The following is a 15,487-nucleotide window of genomic DNA, read 5'->3' on the forward strand; positions in this document are numbered from 1 at the left end:
GTTCAAATGTGTTGTATCCCCTCAAATTATTCCCCTGGAATGACCGCCTTTCAGTGTGCCAGGATTCCTCTCCATAACTGAGAAAGGAATGAGATGAGGAAACATGAAATGGTGCTGTCATATTTCATCAAGTCCGTTTATCCAAGCCAAACAAACGTGTTGAAGAAACGAAACCCGATATGATTGATCGTACTGCTGCCTTTCCTTTGCATCAACAGCTCCATTCCTCACTGCGCTGCCTCTCTCATGCCTTGGTGTTTTGTAGATTATGGAGTTGTGTGCAGAGGAAGCTGCTGCGCAAGAACAAACAGGCCAAGTGGAGGAATGTCTGAAGACCAACCTCCTGAAGCTCAAACATGACACTTGCAAAAAGGTAAAGAACAAATAAAGGGTGGAGAAACGCGATCTTTGCTTCCTGATGCACCGCAGTGCCGATACTGTAATCCAACAGGGCTCGGCATTTAACTTTTTAATCCACAGCAAGGTTTTTCACTTGTCCTGACCTTTTTTTTATTATTATGGATTTACTAGTTCAGTGAAAGGAAAGTAACGAACAAAGTTTATCAAAAAGCCGGTATAGTTATGATTTTATCATTATGCTTTAATGGTTTATAATTGTTCACTAAAACTTAGTTAAACTAACAGTAAACACAAACTATTCAATGCCCCATTATGGTGTGGTGTTGTAACCCATTACCTGATGTGCAGTTTTAGTTAGACTCCCCTAAATTCAAAGCTTCTGGAGGAAATAAAGTTAAATCTTGGTTAATCCAGTAAGTATAAATTTAATTTTAAGACGAATGAGAACATTGTGGTCACCAGGTGAAAGGGGGCTCTCTTTCTTTGTTTTTCTTCTTTTTGAGTCATTTTGGAAGGAACTTGCGTTCCCTTTTCTTTTCATATGACGGTTTGGTTTCTGTTTTGTCTTTTTATTTATTTATATTTTTGGGAGGGGATTGTCTTTTTTTTTTTTTTTCAGCTTCTTTTGACAAAATGAATCAAAAGAAAACAAATTGGACGTGATGAGGATGACGGAATCAATGACGAAAACAAACCACAAGTAAGTTCGGCACTGTCGTAAAATTCCCACTAAATATTTTACGACATTTGCGATGGTTAATGTGAACCATACAAAAGAAAAATACAATGAAAGTCTGAATGAAATGGAGATTCATTACAGAGATTTATTTTATTCGGGTATTTGATCGCCATTTCTCCGATTTCGATGAATAATCTGTATTTAGATATTACAACGTGGTTATTTTTGCACACGCTGTACTCGGCTTCCCTGGAATTTCGTAAACAATAACGCAGCCGGATCACTGAGAGGACTGAACTAGATTTGTTGAACTTTATTGATGTAACTCTTAAATAATTACTATGAAAATTTAGTGATTTTTCAACAAATATATTCAACTCGTCCCGTCGGACAGGCAGATGCCAGTTTGACTTGTCTGGACCAAACATTTAGTTGTCCCGGACAGTCGGACTACTGGTGACGTCAAGCCCTGTCCAAATACACATCTTTATGGGAATACTACAGTTATGGTTTTCAACCTAAACTTTATCTACTGTATCTATAGAGCATGTGAGATTAGCATAAGCAGATGAGCATTTTGATGCTTTTCTTTGGACTGAGGGGAGGAGGAATCCACTTTGTTTTAAATTTTTACAAATTTTTACACACAGCACCTTCAGTGGAGGTTTAAGTGAGGTTTACAGGGAAATGTGCTGAAATTCTTGTCTCTGGTAATCACACTACTGTACACTACAGATGTTGTGGAGGGAAGTGAGATTTGAAAAATGCATCACTTTTTTTATTTTTTTTGTGGAGAAACTGCTGATCAAATAGCTCCTGCGAATTGCACGCTAACCATATAACCGAGCAAGGACAAAATAAATGGCTGATATTATTAATCATAAAAATAAAGATTCTTTTAAAAATTACTTAATAAATGTTCGACGTTTTCCCTGAGCTTCGGCTTGAAAGACAGAAAATTAAGACGTTTGTGTGCCGAAACATTTAAGCCTTTAGAACACTATAAACTCTGCAGGTGTTAGATTCAGACCTGTGACTTTTATACCAATAAACCTCACAAAACAAACACATTTTTTGTTTCTAGTTCCAGTGCAAAGTTAAAATAATGATCGTGAGAATCCTCTCCACCAGAACGCACTCCTTCAGCTCCTGAGATTAGTTCACTTTTTCTGACTTTCCTCCATTTTTGTCAGTCGTACTTTTCTGCAAAGTTGAACTTTTCGGAACACTGGCTGGGTTTTTTTTAATACTCGTCACAGTGCAATGCTTTCAAAAGCGACTGACTGTCTTGGAACCGCTTTACAGAAGAATGCATGTAATATCTATCTGGGGAAAGGAAAAAAACAAAACAGTGAAAAATATGCAAAAGCTCTCTTAAACATGCTTGACACTCTGGACCAAGCTAATCAGCCTGAACGTGTTCTCAACAGCATTGGCTCAAACGAGCTTTTGTGTCATTAAGTTATTCCACGAAATCGAGTCGTATATGAGATAATAATATAAGCCGTATGACGAGATTGAGTGGAATAACTGTTTTATTCTATCCACATTCACTGGATTTTGAGAAACGGAGTCTTTTTCTTTTTTTCTCTTTTCAAATTCGGTAAATAACTTTTATCCGAAACGTTCGACAAAATAATTTCCGCTTGGAATGTAAACAAACCGGCGAAATGACGGGAGCAGTTTGTGAAAAATGCGATAATAATAATAATGCTTGAAAAATAAAGATGTGTTCTTACCATCAAATACTTTTTTTATTCCATATTTTTTGTTGCTTTTTTTTTTTTTTAATTTGTTTTCAAGTAGTTTTATTTTGTCCTCGGTTGGTTCAGCAAGATGCCCCGCCATTTTTGTTTTTCTCTACTCACGGTATATGAGCTGGTAGCCTAGTAGTAGGGTAGCCAATCGGAGCGTGCGATTGCTCATATCCAGCGAATGTGGATAGAGTAATGTTCTTTATTCCATTCCACCTCTACATCCTGTTCACTGTAACCCTGCTCACCGTTCATCGCTTATTTCTGTCAGGAGGTTTTGAACATGCTCAAGGAGAGCAAAGCAGACATTTTCGTGGATCCCGTCTTGCATACAGCCTGTGCCTTGGACCTGAAGCACCAGTGCGCGGCGATACCCCCCGGCCGAGGCCGACGTGAGTACAAGAAAGCCGAGCGAGCTGGTTTTCAGAGACCTTCCAGGATTGTGTCCTTTCTAAACATGTATATCAGTTATGTGATACAGGAATATTGAATGCGGTGGCCTGACTCGGTTCCCCACTGCGTCCTCGTTTCAGAGATGTCTTGCTTGATGGAGGCTCTCCAGGACAAGCGGGTGAGACTGCAGCCTGAGTGTAAGAAGAGACTGCAGGACCGGCTAGATATGTGGAGCTACGCAGCCAAGGTTGGTTCATGATCAGTTGAAGCTCAGTGTTCTATTAATATCCAATTCATGCTAGAACTCTAGACATCTACAGGAAACCACTTTTTTATTTTTTCTACTGTATGTGCTGGAAGAGGCGGAGCTATCCAAGACCGTAGCGGTTTAAATGCCCATCGCATTGAGAGAACAGTTCAGATGCTAGTTCGCAGAGATGTGGAGGATGTTCTGGCTGCTTGCGAGTCATGACATACGACTATGCAAGCGTTTTGCGGATTGGCGAGAAAAATAAACGTAATCCATTGTCGAGTCCCTTGAACGCTTTTCTGCCAATTGTGTAAATCCTGAATGGAGGTTTAGCTGTTGTAAAAATAACCAGCCTGTCCATCATCGCCTTCTGCTCCTCCTACTCAAGCGAGTAGGACGCTTCTTTGCTTTGCTCCTGCTTTCTTGATCTTTATTTCTATACTTTACTTTCTCATTGAATTTCCACTATTTTTTTTTTCTCATTTTATTTTTCATCTTTATAAGCTTTTAATTTAATTTCCACTTTTTTTTTTTTCATCTTTATAAGATAAGTTAGTTTTTAATACAAAATGCCAGGAAGCAAAAAATCCTGCAGAAAATGCATGGAACTAGAACAGAGGATTTCTATTCTGGAATCAAAGATGAATGCTCTGCCAAAGACGGACAAATTAAAAGCGATATCTCAGGAAAGGAGTACAGAAACAGTGGCTGAGAATGCAGAGATTGCACTCCGACAGACCGAGGACATTGCAGATCAAGTGGAAGAATTCATCAATCAAGCTGGACAAAATGTGAGTACAGAAAACTGGCAAATGATGGGTGGTAAGCCCAACAATAAAAACAGAAGAGTAACTACTTCAACACCAGCTCGTTCTACAAATTACAATAGGATCTACAATCCTATGGAAAATCCACAGCCCATAAGGATTCAGAACAAATTTGAATGCCTCAGGGATGTGGAAGAGGATTTTTCAAGTGGACAAACACATAGTAAAAAGAGATCGCACCAAGATCGAAGAGCTGTGAGAAGAGGCAAAAAGCAGCTCGTAACACCACCTGATCCCACAACCCTTGTTCTTGGTGATTCCACTGTAAGACAGTTAAAAGGTTATGGGATGATTATTTGTTGTCTTCCAAATGCATCCATCTCTGACACCAAAGACAGCATTTTGAAGCTCATGTCCGAGCATAAAACTATTAAACGTATTGTTGTGCATGTGGGAGCAAATGATGTTTTCAGAGAACAGCTGTTTGTCCAAGATGATTTCAGAAAACTTTTTTCCGAGCTCTATAGGACTGGAATCCAATCTTTTATCAGTGGCCCACTCCCAGCGAGAGGAAGTTTTGCTTTTTCTCGACTCTTCAGTCTTAACACCTGGCTTGGAAAAACTTGTTCTTCATTTGGTATGAACTTCATAGACAATTTTAACCTTTTCTGGAATCGCAGAGAATTTTACAAGCCAAATAGCACTGAACTCAGCTGTATTGGAGCCAAAGTCTTAGTAGACCATTACAAACTTGCAATCTTTTCTCAGCCAGCACTGAGGAAAACAGTTGATAAGATGTCGCAGACTGACATAGTTACAAAGCCTAAACAATCATCTTTGCAAGTCGTCATCAAGGACACACAGACATCTGACTTGCAAGACTCCCAGCATTCAAAGACAGATGACTCCACTTCCCCTCGGATGGATTTCCCAAATAGCATGAAAAAATTGCTCCCAATGGCTACACTCTCTTTTTCCAGCCCAAATCTGTCGCGACAAGCAGTGTACCCAGTTCGCCCAGGACTTTCAGCTGGCTACAAATCTTTTTCACCATCCAAAAGATACATGTCATCTCCAATCCTTTCACCCTCAAACCAAATGGAACATTTAGAAAGTCTTGTTTGATGTACTCTGGGTCCCTGCAAATGGGTGTAGTGTTGAAAACCAGATAGGACCCAATGTGCCTATGCCACTCTCTATTCCTGTGTTGATAAGAAACAGAAAACATAGAGCACATTTAACCCTGGGGGTGAACCAATCTAATCTCCTTCCTGTTTTAAAACCACATCAGAGTGCACAAGCAGATATTACTTCTAGACTTTCTGTAAAGCTAGCTCTTCTGAACGTTAGATCACTTTTAAACAAGTCATTTTTAATTAATGATCTTATTTGCAAACACAATCTTGATTTTTTGCTTCTAACTGAAACCTGGCTGGATCAAGCAAATAGTGCTTCCACCCTTATTGAAGCAGCTCCCCCAAATTTTAATTTTTTGAATGTTACCCGACAAGGGAAAGGTGGAGGGATCGCAAATATATTCAAAGTCTCTTTTCAATGTAAACAATCCTCACTTGGTGATTTTATGTCCTTTGAACACTTATGTGCACTTGTTACATGCTCTCCTAACATATTATTATTAACTATTTACAGGCCTCCGAGACATTCAGCCAAAGTCTTTCTTGAAGAGTTTGGTGAACTGTTATCAGTCATTTGCTTAGAGTTTGATTGTCTTATTATATCTGGGGATCTTAACTTGCATGTAGATAATACTGATAACATTTATGCCAAAGAACTACTTGCAATTATTGACAACTTCAACCTAGTACAACATGTACAGGGGCCGACCCACTCTCGTGGTCATACTCTTGACCTCGTCATCACAAAGGGTCTTACTGTTTCTAATACTGTTGTTGACCTGGCCTTATCCGATCATTTCTTTGTTTTCTTTGATGTTTCTATGTCTCCTCACATTCAGAACAGCTCAACGACTATAGGTAGGAGAGTCATAAAAGACAACACATGTGCTCTCTTTGAGCAAGCTCTCTCTCAGAACTCAACCAAAATGTCAGACTCTGTAGATGATTTACTGGAATTTTTTAATTTAAATATGACCCAAATTATGGATGATATTGCTCCATTCAAAATCAAGAGTCAATGATAAGCAGAAAGCACCATGGAAGCAGTACCCGGCTGTTAAACTGCTAAAGAGAGAATGTAGAAAGACTGAAAGAAAATGGCGCAAATCTAAACTTCACATTCATTATCAAATCCATAAAGAGATGCTTTGTAATTATAATTATGAAATTCGTAAAGCAAGACAGTCTTTCTTCTCCAACATCATCAGCAGGAATATGAACAATGCCCGTGTGCTATTTTCAGCAGTAGAGAAGCTAACTAATCCCCCACCACAATTAGCACCTGAACTTCTCTCAGTTAATAAATGCAATGAGTTTGCATCCTTTTTCAAAGGTAAAATTGATAAAATACGGCAGAATATTCCTCATAATATATCTCAGTTGCAAAAAATTGAAAAACTGCAATCACCAATGACACAGATAGATAACTTCAACACAATGTCAGAATTTTGTTTAATTGATTGAGACTCTTGAAAAAACTGTACAAAATCTCAGTTCCTCAACATCTGAATTGGACATTCTGCCCACCAACTTTTTAAAATCTGTTCTTCAGCTTATAATTACAGATGTGCTTCAAATTATAAATACATCCCTGGAGACTGGCGTTGTTCCTGTGTCCCTAAAAAAAAGCCGTTGTAAAGCCCCTTCTTAAAAAAAATAATCTGGATCCTTCAGTATTAAATAACTACAGGCCAATATCAAATTTACCATTCATCGGGAAAATCCTTGAAAAAATTGTCTTCAATCAATTAACTGCCTTCTTGATAGCAAACAGCCGTTTTGATAATTTTGTCAGGATTTCGTGCCAATCATAGCACTGAAACAGCGCTGATTAAAGTTATAAATGACATGCGTCTTAATACTGATGCAGGCAAAACATCGGTCCTGGTATTACTGGACCTCAGTGCAGCTTTTGATACTGTTGATCACAACATGCTGCTATATCGACTTGAACACTGGGTTGGATTGACTGGTAAAGTTATCAATTGGTTAAATTCATACTTAAAAGATCGAAGCTTCTCTGTTACCCTGGGAAATTGTTCCTCAACGTCAATGTCCTTGACCTGTGGTGTCCCCCAGGGGTCGATTCTTGGACCATTACTTTTCAACCTTTATATGCTCCCACTTGGGCAAAATATCAATAAAAATTCAATTTTGTATCACTGCTATGCAGATAACACCCAAATTTATCTTGCTCTATCACCTAATGATTATGCCCCCCTTGAATGTCTCTACCAGTGTATCGATCAAATCAACAGCTGGATGTCAAAATTTTCTTCAGCTGAACACAGATAAAACAGAAGTAATTCTATTTGGAAAAAAAAGATGAAAGACTCAGGATTACCACTATTCTTGACACAAAAGGGATTAAAACTAAAGAAATGGTTAAAAATCGTGGTGTTTTCATTGACAGCGAGCTAAACTTTGACAGTCACATGAAAGCAATCACTAAAACGGCATTTTATCACCTAAAAAGCATTTCCAAACTAAGAAGACTTGTGTCAAAAAATGATCTGGAAAAACTAATGCATGCCTTCATCTCTAGTAGGGTTGATTACTGCAATGGCCTTTTCACAGGCCTGCCAAAAAAGACCATCAAACGACTTCAGCTGGTTCAAAATGCAGCGGCTAGGGTTCTCACACGAACAAAAAGAACAGAGCACATTACTCCAATTCTAAGGTCCCTTCACTGGCTTCCAGTAAGCTACAGAATTGACTTTAAAGTATTGCTGCTGGTGTACAAATCTCTAAATGGTACAGGGCCCAATTACCTCTCTGATATGTTGCAGCGGCCTAACCCAATCAGATCTACCAGATCAAAACAGAAAAATTTCCTATTAAAATCAGTTGTTAAAACAAAGTATGGTGAAGCAGCTTTTAGCTACTATGCAGTACAGCTATGGAACCAACTGCCAGAGGACATTAAAAATGCTCCTGCTGTTGGCAGTTTCAAATCTAGACTAAAGACCAAGCTGTTTTCAGATGCTTTCTGTTAAATAATTAATATTGTCTTCTTTACATTTTTTATAATCTTTACTTTCTCTGCATGTTTTAAATTTACTTTAATTTTAACTTTATTCTATTTTATTCTTTATTCTATTCTACTGGTTTCTTTTTTTTCTCCTCCTATTTGAACTTCTACTTCATTTTATTATTTTATTTCTACTATTGTTTAATTCTTATTTTCTTTTAATTCTTTTAATTAATTGTTTTAGAATAAAAATAAAATTATTTTATGTAATTTTATTTCTCTATTGTTTACTGTTTTTGTTTTTACTTCTGTAAAGCACATTGAACTGCCATTGTGTATGAAATGTGCTATATAAATAAACTTGCCTTGCCTTCATTAAAGGTCGTATTCAGTCACGTGACTTTTTGCGCTGCGCGAGTTTACTTCCGGTGAATGAAGTGGTGGTCAGGTAAACCAGTTTGGCTGCTGTTATGTAAAGAGCTAGTGAAACCGTCTCAGACTGTTTTCGCAGTTTAGAGGTCAACGTGCAGTCAAAATACCTTCAGAAAGCTGCTCTTTGTAACGGGATAGATCAGGGCTTTTCAAAGTGTGGGGCGCGCCTCCCCTAGGGGGCGCCAGAGTTCTTCGGGGGGCGGCGCAACGTGAGGAAAAATAAACCAGAATAAGTTACTATTGCGGATATTTAGCGAACTTCAGCTAGCCTTTGCCAGAGACAAAATGGATCGATTTTTAGTACCTAAAGCTACAGTGAGTGAGGAGACAGAGTCTGGGCCAAGCAAAAAAAAAAGAAGGAAGTATGACCACGATTATTTAAAGTTTGGATTTTCATGGACTGGATCTGAAGATGCTCCACTGCCAGTGTGTTGTCTGCCAAGAGGTGCTAGCTAACGATGCTATGAGATGTTTAAAATGTGTAAAACAAGATGTTTTTTAAAAAAAAAAGCACAGATGTTTAAAATGTGTCAAAAAAAAGTTTTAAAAAGCACAGATGTTTAAAATGTGTAAAAAAGAGGTTTTAAAAAAGCACAGATGTTTAAAATGTGTAAAAAAAAAAGAGGTTTTAAAAAGCACAGATGTTTAAAATGTGTAAAAAAAAAAGCTTTAAAAAAAGCACGTTTAAAATGTGTAAAAAAAAAAGTTTTAAAAAAGCACAATGTTTAAAATATGTAAAAAAAAAAGTTTTAAAAAAGCACAGATGTTTAAAATGTGTACAAAAGGTTTTAAAAAGCACAGATGTTTAAAATGTGTAAAAAAAAAAAGTGCTTTTAAAAAAGCACAGATGTTTAAAATGTGTAAAAAAAAAAAAGTTTTAAAAAAGCACAGATGTTTAAAATGTGTATAAAAAAAGAGGTTTTAAAAAAGCAAAAGAAAAAGTGTACAACCGTATTTTTTAAATATGAATGGAACATTAAGTATAGCAACAACAAAAATTGTAAGGGGGGGGCGCTGTTTATTTGCTCTCTGAGGGGGGGCTGACTCTCCCACACTTTAAAAACCCCTGGGATAGATCCTTATACACTAGTAAAGAAGGATTTTTCCTATGAATTGGAAAATTATCCATGGCCTAATGACTGGAGAAAGTAGGTTTAGGACCAAAAGGTTGCTGGTTTGATTCCCTGCCCCAGTACAAATGGCTGAAGTGCCCTTGAGCAAGGCATCGAACCCCTGACTGCTGCTCTGGGTGTGTTTTGTATTTCGCTCTGGATAAGAGCGTCTGCTAAATGCCTGTAATGTAATGATCTAAAGATGAAGCCAGATTGGGGGGAAAAAATGGGTTAAATTTCATGAGAGGCTTTAATCTGATGGATCGTCGTGTGCATTTTACATGACCGTATAAACAATACACTCCAGTAATGGTGTATTATTATGATGCAAATGCACCGTGTATAACAGACCAAACGTGGGCTACGTCCACATTTAATACGGTTTAGTTTTAAAATGCATCACTTTTGCTATGTTCACACTTGATGTCTAGATTACTCCGGAGTTTTCAAGACCATAAAATGTAGACTCTTGGAAACGCTGCCGTTTTAGTTTGAAAACTCCTCCTTCGTGGTTGCGTTGTAACCGATGACGCAGACACCCACGTTCGCTTCCTGAGTGGGTCTGGTCAGTCATGACGGCGTATCCTTCCTTCCCTGATTCGTCATGCTCCTATCACATGACCCTTTTCCATTACAGGCTTTTAGCAGACCCTCTTATCCCATCTTTACACAGTAGTGTGCAGCCTTGGGAGCAGCTGGGGGTTCGGTGCCTTGCTCAAGGTCCTGCAGGTTCAGGGAATCAAACCAATGACCTCTTGGTCCTGAAGCTGCTTCTCTAACCTTTTAAGCCATGGCTTCCGCTAAAGGTTAGAAGATTGGTCATGTTGTATGTTAGTATGGACGAATTTTGGATACTGAGCTCCATCGCTTGTCTGGACGTTTTCAAACCGAAACGTATTCACGTGGACGTATCTGTAGTCGGATACACACCCAGCCGCCTGACTTTTGACCAGTTAAATGAATCGATTTCTTCTCCTCCTCAGGTGGCTCCTGCTGAAGGCTTTGCAGACTTGGCCTTCCAAGTGATGATGTCTCCTTCCAAGAATTATATCCTGTTAGTGATTGCGCTCGCTGTGTGTGTCCTCTTCCTGGTGGGCTTGCTGTGTGGACGCATCACTAAACGCGTGACCAGGGAACTGAAGGATAGGTAGAGCCTGGATCCTGGGCTTGTACATCTCAAGACTTGTTCTAAAAAAAATAAATAAAATAAGTAAATAACAAAAAAGAGGAGGAGGAGGAAGAAGAAGGCCTAGACCTTTTCACCACTTATCCACTGTTCTAATCCTGAAGTGTCCTGCTTTCTCATCCCTGACTCGGGACGCTGTAAGTAAACTCGTGGTGGGGTTCGTGCCACACTACAGGCTCATTCTGCTCCACGCTGCCCCCTGCTGTGAAAGTCTCAGAATACACATCAAAAAGTCAACAAACTGGAGCGTTCTGGGACGCTAATCTGTGCTATCCTTGTTTCCTTTTTTTTTTTTTTCTTCCTAATTTTGATTGACTCACTGTGCAAACAAACACGCCATGTTGGGGACAGATTTTGCCAACTATTTTCTTGACTCCATTGCATAACAATGCTTTTTTTTTTTTTCCTCTAGGATTTATTTTTTTTCTTTCTTGTGCACTCTGAAATATTGTACATATGCAGGTTTACTGCTCAGAAGCCCAGCCATACAGCTTCATTTAAAAAGAAGAAGAAGAAAAAAAAAAAAGTCTGTGAAAGTCCGTTGTCTCAAATGACTGGATCTGAACGTCGTCAGGATTGTGTGAAAATGTGAACTGGAGACGAAAAGGAACATTTGTAACTTGGGAGTTTTTTGGAGGCGATGTAATTCCTGTAAATATTTTTAAATAAATGAATCACCTAGGAAAAATTTTTATAAAAAATAAGGTTAGAATAGAGGACCGGGGTCATGCGCAAAGCCGAGAGCAGGAGAAAAAAGTTAAGTTCATACTGTGTTTAAATAATATCGGCTGGCGTCAAGTCTTCGACTCGTTCAATATCATGCTGGCTGAGTGGAATATATCTGATATACCATGAAAAAAAGCCAGACATTATTATTATGTACACATTCCTTTCAGGGGTTCAACGCGTCTTTCTCTTTCAAAATTCTCTCAAAATCTTCCGTATTTAACAAAGCAAATCTGGCGGCCATGTGCGTTTACAAATCGTCCCAGTCGCTCACGCGTTAGCAAGGAAGTTTTACGTCGCCGCCGTGTGACGTTATGTTGTCTTGGCAACCATATTCAACATTCTCCATTGGGTAAAGTGACGTACGGTAATACACGTAGGATAAGCGATACGCTAACAATATTGCACCCTATCAAATCAAACGCATGAAACCCGCTAGAAGGGAATAGAACATGTTTTTATTCCATCGATAAAATGTCATGTATGTATAATAATATATTCTTTAGTGAATGAACGAGTGTCCTTTTGAACTTGGGGCGACTCAGAATACATCTAGTCTTCCTCGTGACCCCCCCCCCCCCCCCCCCCCCCCCCCCGCCCCTGCCATCCAGTCTCCATTTTCACACTTGGCACCTCATGAAAAGACTCTCCGAGAGGAAATGGCTTAAACATCCTTTCTCGCTTTTTTTAGCGCCGAGCGAGACTCTCTTCGGGTTATGGTTTTGTCATTTCAGGACGCGCTTTGTTTTTTCATGGTCACTTTTTTTTTTTCCTCCTCCAACAGGGATTTGACGAGTAAGTGAGAGGGAATTAAGATTAACTTCTCTAATCTGCAAGTGATTGATCATGTGAAGAACTTTATTCAGAGTTTAATAAAAAGCCTAAAGGTGTGTGGTTTTTATCTCAAAGAGGACTAAACAGCTTTTAAAGCAAAAAACAAGCCACGAGTCATTTGGATTAATGTTGTTGCTGTTATAAAGAAATCACATATCAGAAAAGTCCAAATTTCAGAGTTGCTTTGAATGTTGATTGCACTTTTTTTTTTCCTCTCGCTCTCTGCTGTCCATTTTTTTAATTGTGTATTTTCTATCATTTAATTTGTCATCGCTCCATCCATCCATCCACTTGTCCTTTTTATTTCCTCTCCTCTAAATTTTAAAGCCTTGGAATGAATTGAATTTGAAGTGTGCCCAGATTTCCAGCAGTCCATCTCAGGGCTTTGAACCGGTTCAAGGAACGAAAACCGGGAACTTTTTCTATTTCACATGGAACAGAAACGAAACCAGAAACTTTATTATTTTTTATGTTCCGGAACAGAAACGCTTATTAAAAATAATGGTTACCGGTTTTTATTTCGTTCCTCAAAGTTTCCGTAGCCTACAAATAAAAAAGTCATTCTTCTCCTGCGCAAGTTTCTATGACCCGCTGGGGTTCACTTCCTGTGTGACGTTCGCTGACTGAATGGAGAGAGCGGGAGGGTGGACTATTATCACGTCTCCACATCTTAAATAAGAGGTAAATATTGCAGTCTATCGTTATTCAAAAACGTCAATTTCAAACACGATATCAATATATTTGTCCACGTTAATGAGAGGCTCGCGAACATTAAATGACATTAACCTCTGTTAGCCTATCAATGCATAGGGCCTGACTCGCCTTTGGTAACACACTAAACGAATTATCTTTCATTTTTGGCACTTTTTCTGTTTGTGTAGATGGGAAGACATACTGAGAATCCAAATCGCCAACATTTGAAATAATTGTTTTGAATTATTTCTTGTCTTATTTAATGAAGGTTGTAATAGAATTAGCCTACATTTGGCTTAAGCTGGATGAGACAGAGACATAATTTTATAGCCATTTGTTAAACAGCTGACAGGGAACGTAATTAACCGTTCCGGGAACGAAATTTTTTTGTTCTAACCGGTTCGGGAACGTCTATTTAATGGTGGAACCCAAAACCGGAAACGTTAAAATTCCGTTTCTGTTCGGAACGAACCAATTGGAAAAAAATTCTGGTTCAAAGCCCTGGTCCATCTACAGCCCTGAAAGTGTCCCAGACCTCGTTTCAGCAGCTCGCTCCGTGCTTACGGCGACTTATAAAGTGAGCATGTTTTATTATTTTTGACTTGTTCACAGAATTCGCTGCATAATTCTTCAGAAAATGGGGGTTTTGCAGTGTCACAGGTTTGTATACTCGCCCTTTTGGTTTGCTGCCCGTGTATCGGGAGTGAGGGAAGTGACCGTTCGATGAAGATCATCAGATTATTTCTGACGCACTTTTCTGAGAGAATTGTGTTCTATCGAAGGTTTAACAAACATTCAGTACTCAGTGACGGCTTTTTAACACTCGGTTTTCTAGATTTTTGTGTAACGTTCACTTTTTGTTCCTTGTTTAACACCCAAGACACTTTTTTTTTTTTTTTTTCCCTCCAGAATCTATAGTGAACAAATGAGAGAAATTTGCTTTTAGAAATGTGGGTCTGAGATCACGAGTGCTTCAATTTCATCTTTTCTGATTCCGTACAAAACTTTTTTTTTCCACTGATAATATTATCAGCAACAAGAACCGGAGTGAAAAGCAGAATCTTGGAAATGTTTCCGTGAATTTTAGCTTCTTGGCGTTTTGCCTTGCATAACTCATCAACTTGGTGTTTTGTGTAAAACCGGACACTTCATGCTGGCTCAAATCCATGAGTGTCGTCTAAACGGGTGCGTCTTTGGAAAGAAAAAAAAACTGATCTTTTGTATGAAAGAGCGAACATGATCAAAATATCAAATTCATCGAATGTTCCATCTTCAAGGTGCTCGCATCCTGTCTTTTTCCAGTTTGCATTTTAATTTTAACACGCACTCCAGATTTTCCGTGTGGTCTCAGACGTAAAGTATTTTTAATAAAGTTGGGAGTAAACTCCAAACCTCGGGGTTCATAGAGATCCACAGTTTGAGTCTGTCCCAGGAACATGCACGCAAGTGTGCGCGCGCACACGTTCACACGCTCACACCCCTGGATGTTTCTATGAACCACAAGCGAAAAATTAACATCTAAAACTGCACCATACAGAAATGTAATATTCCAACACCGGTGATTAACGCCGACTCCGGGGGGTTAGTGTCATGCTGCTGGTTAGCAGGTCACGTCGTCTTTTTAACGTTTTTTTGCCTCACGTCCTTAACTTTCACTGGAATTCCGCTCCACAGCGGATCTTTAAGTGGAAATCCGTTACGTTACATTGTGTGTCTTGAGTAATGACTGAATGTGTCGGTTTTCTCCGAGAGGAAGAACACTGGAAAGACTGAGCAGCACGTGCAATAATAATATATATTTAATTTTTTTTAAAAAAGTACATCACTGAGAATTTGAGACGTTTAGATGAGGTGGGATGAGCATGGCATCATTTTCTCAATATTCATCTCTTGAGAAATAAATGTATAAGAATCTGCTGATTAGGAGGAGGAGGAGGATGAATAGCAGGAACTTGGCTAACTGCATGCGACTCCATGGAACATCAACGTTTTATCCGAAGGGGTTTTTGAGACGTGAATAGATTCTGATCTCACAGTCAAACGTAAAACATTTATCTCTTTGACTCCGGGGTTGCTGAGAGCGCTCTCTGTCTGTCTTTCTCATGCTCTCTCGCTCTCTCTCACTCTCTCTTTCTCATGCTCTCTCTCTCTGTCCACACACACTTTTTATTCCTTTATTATCTGCTTTTAGTTT

The 15,487-nt window shown here is 38.9% G+C and overlaps 1 protein-coding gene across 3 annotated transcripts in view; it reads left to right on the forward strand.

Moving 5' to 3' along the window:
- Positions 1-12,348, forward strand: part of glg1b (golgi glycoprotein 1b) — a 136,435-nt gene extending 124,087 nt beyond the window's left edge. Inside the window, exons 23-26 of one of the 3 annotated variants that reach the window (XM_060923257.1) lie at positions 266-373; positions 3,065-3,185; positions 3,327-3,433; positions 10,838-12,348. In XM_060923257.1, coding sequence (XP_060779240.1) covers positions 266-373; positions 3,065-3,185; positions 3,327-3,433; positions 10,838-11,005 — 504 coding nt within the window. In that variant the 3' untranslated portion in view covers positions 11,006-12,348. Of the gene's footprint in view, positions 1-265; positions 374-3,064; positions 3,186-3,326; positions 3,434-3,546; positions 3,901-5,853; positions 8,497-10,837 lie in introns of those variants that run through there. The other 2 variants (XM_060923258.1, XM_060923259.1) reach the window with 2 other exon arrangements.
- The last annotated feature ends 3,139 nt before the right edge of the window (positions 12,349-15,487 follow it).

Source organism: Neoarius graeffei, chromosome 6 (genome assembly GCF_027579695.1).
Source record: "Neoarius graeffei isolate fNeoGra1 chromosome 6, fNeoGra1.pri, whole genome shotgun sequence".
NCBI lineage: Eukaryota > Metazoa > Chordata > Actinopteri > Siluriformes > Ariidae > Neoarius > Neoarius graeffei.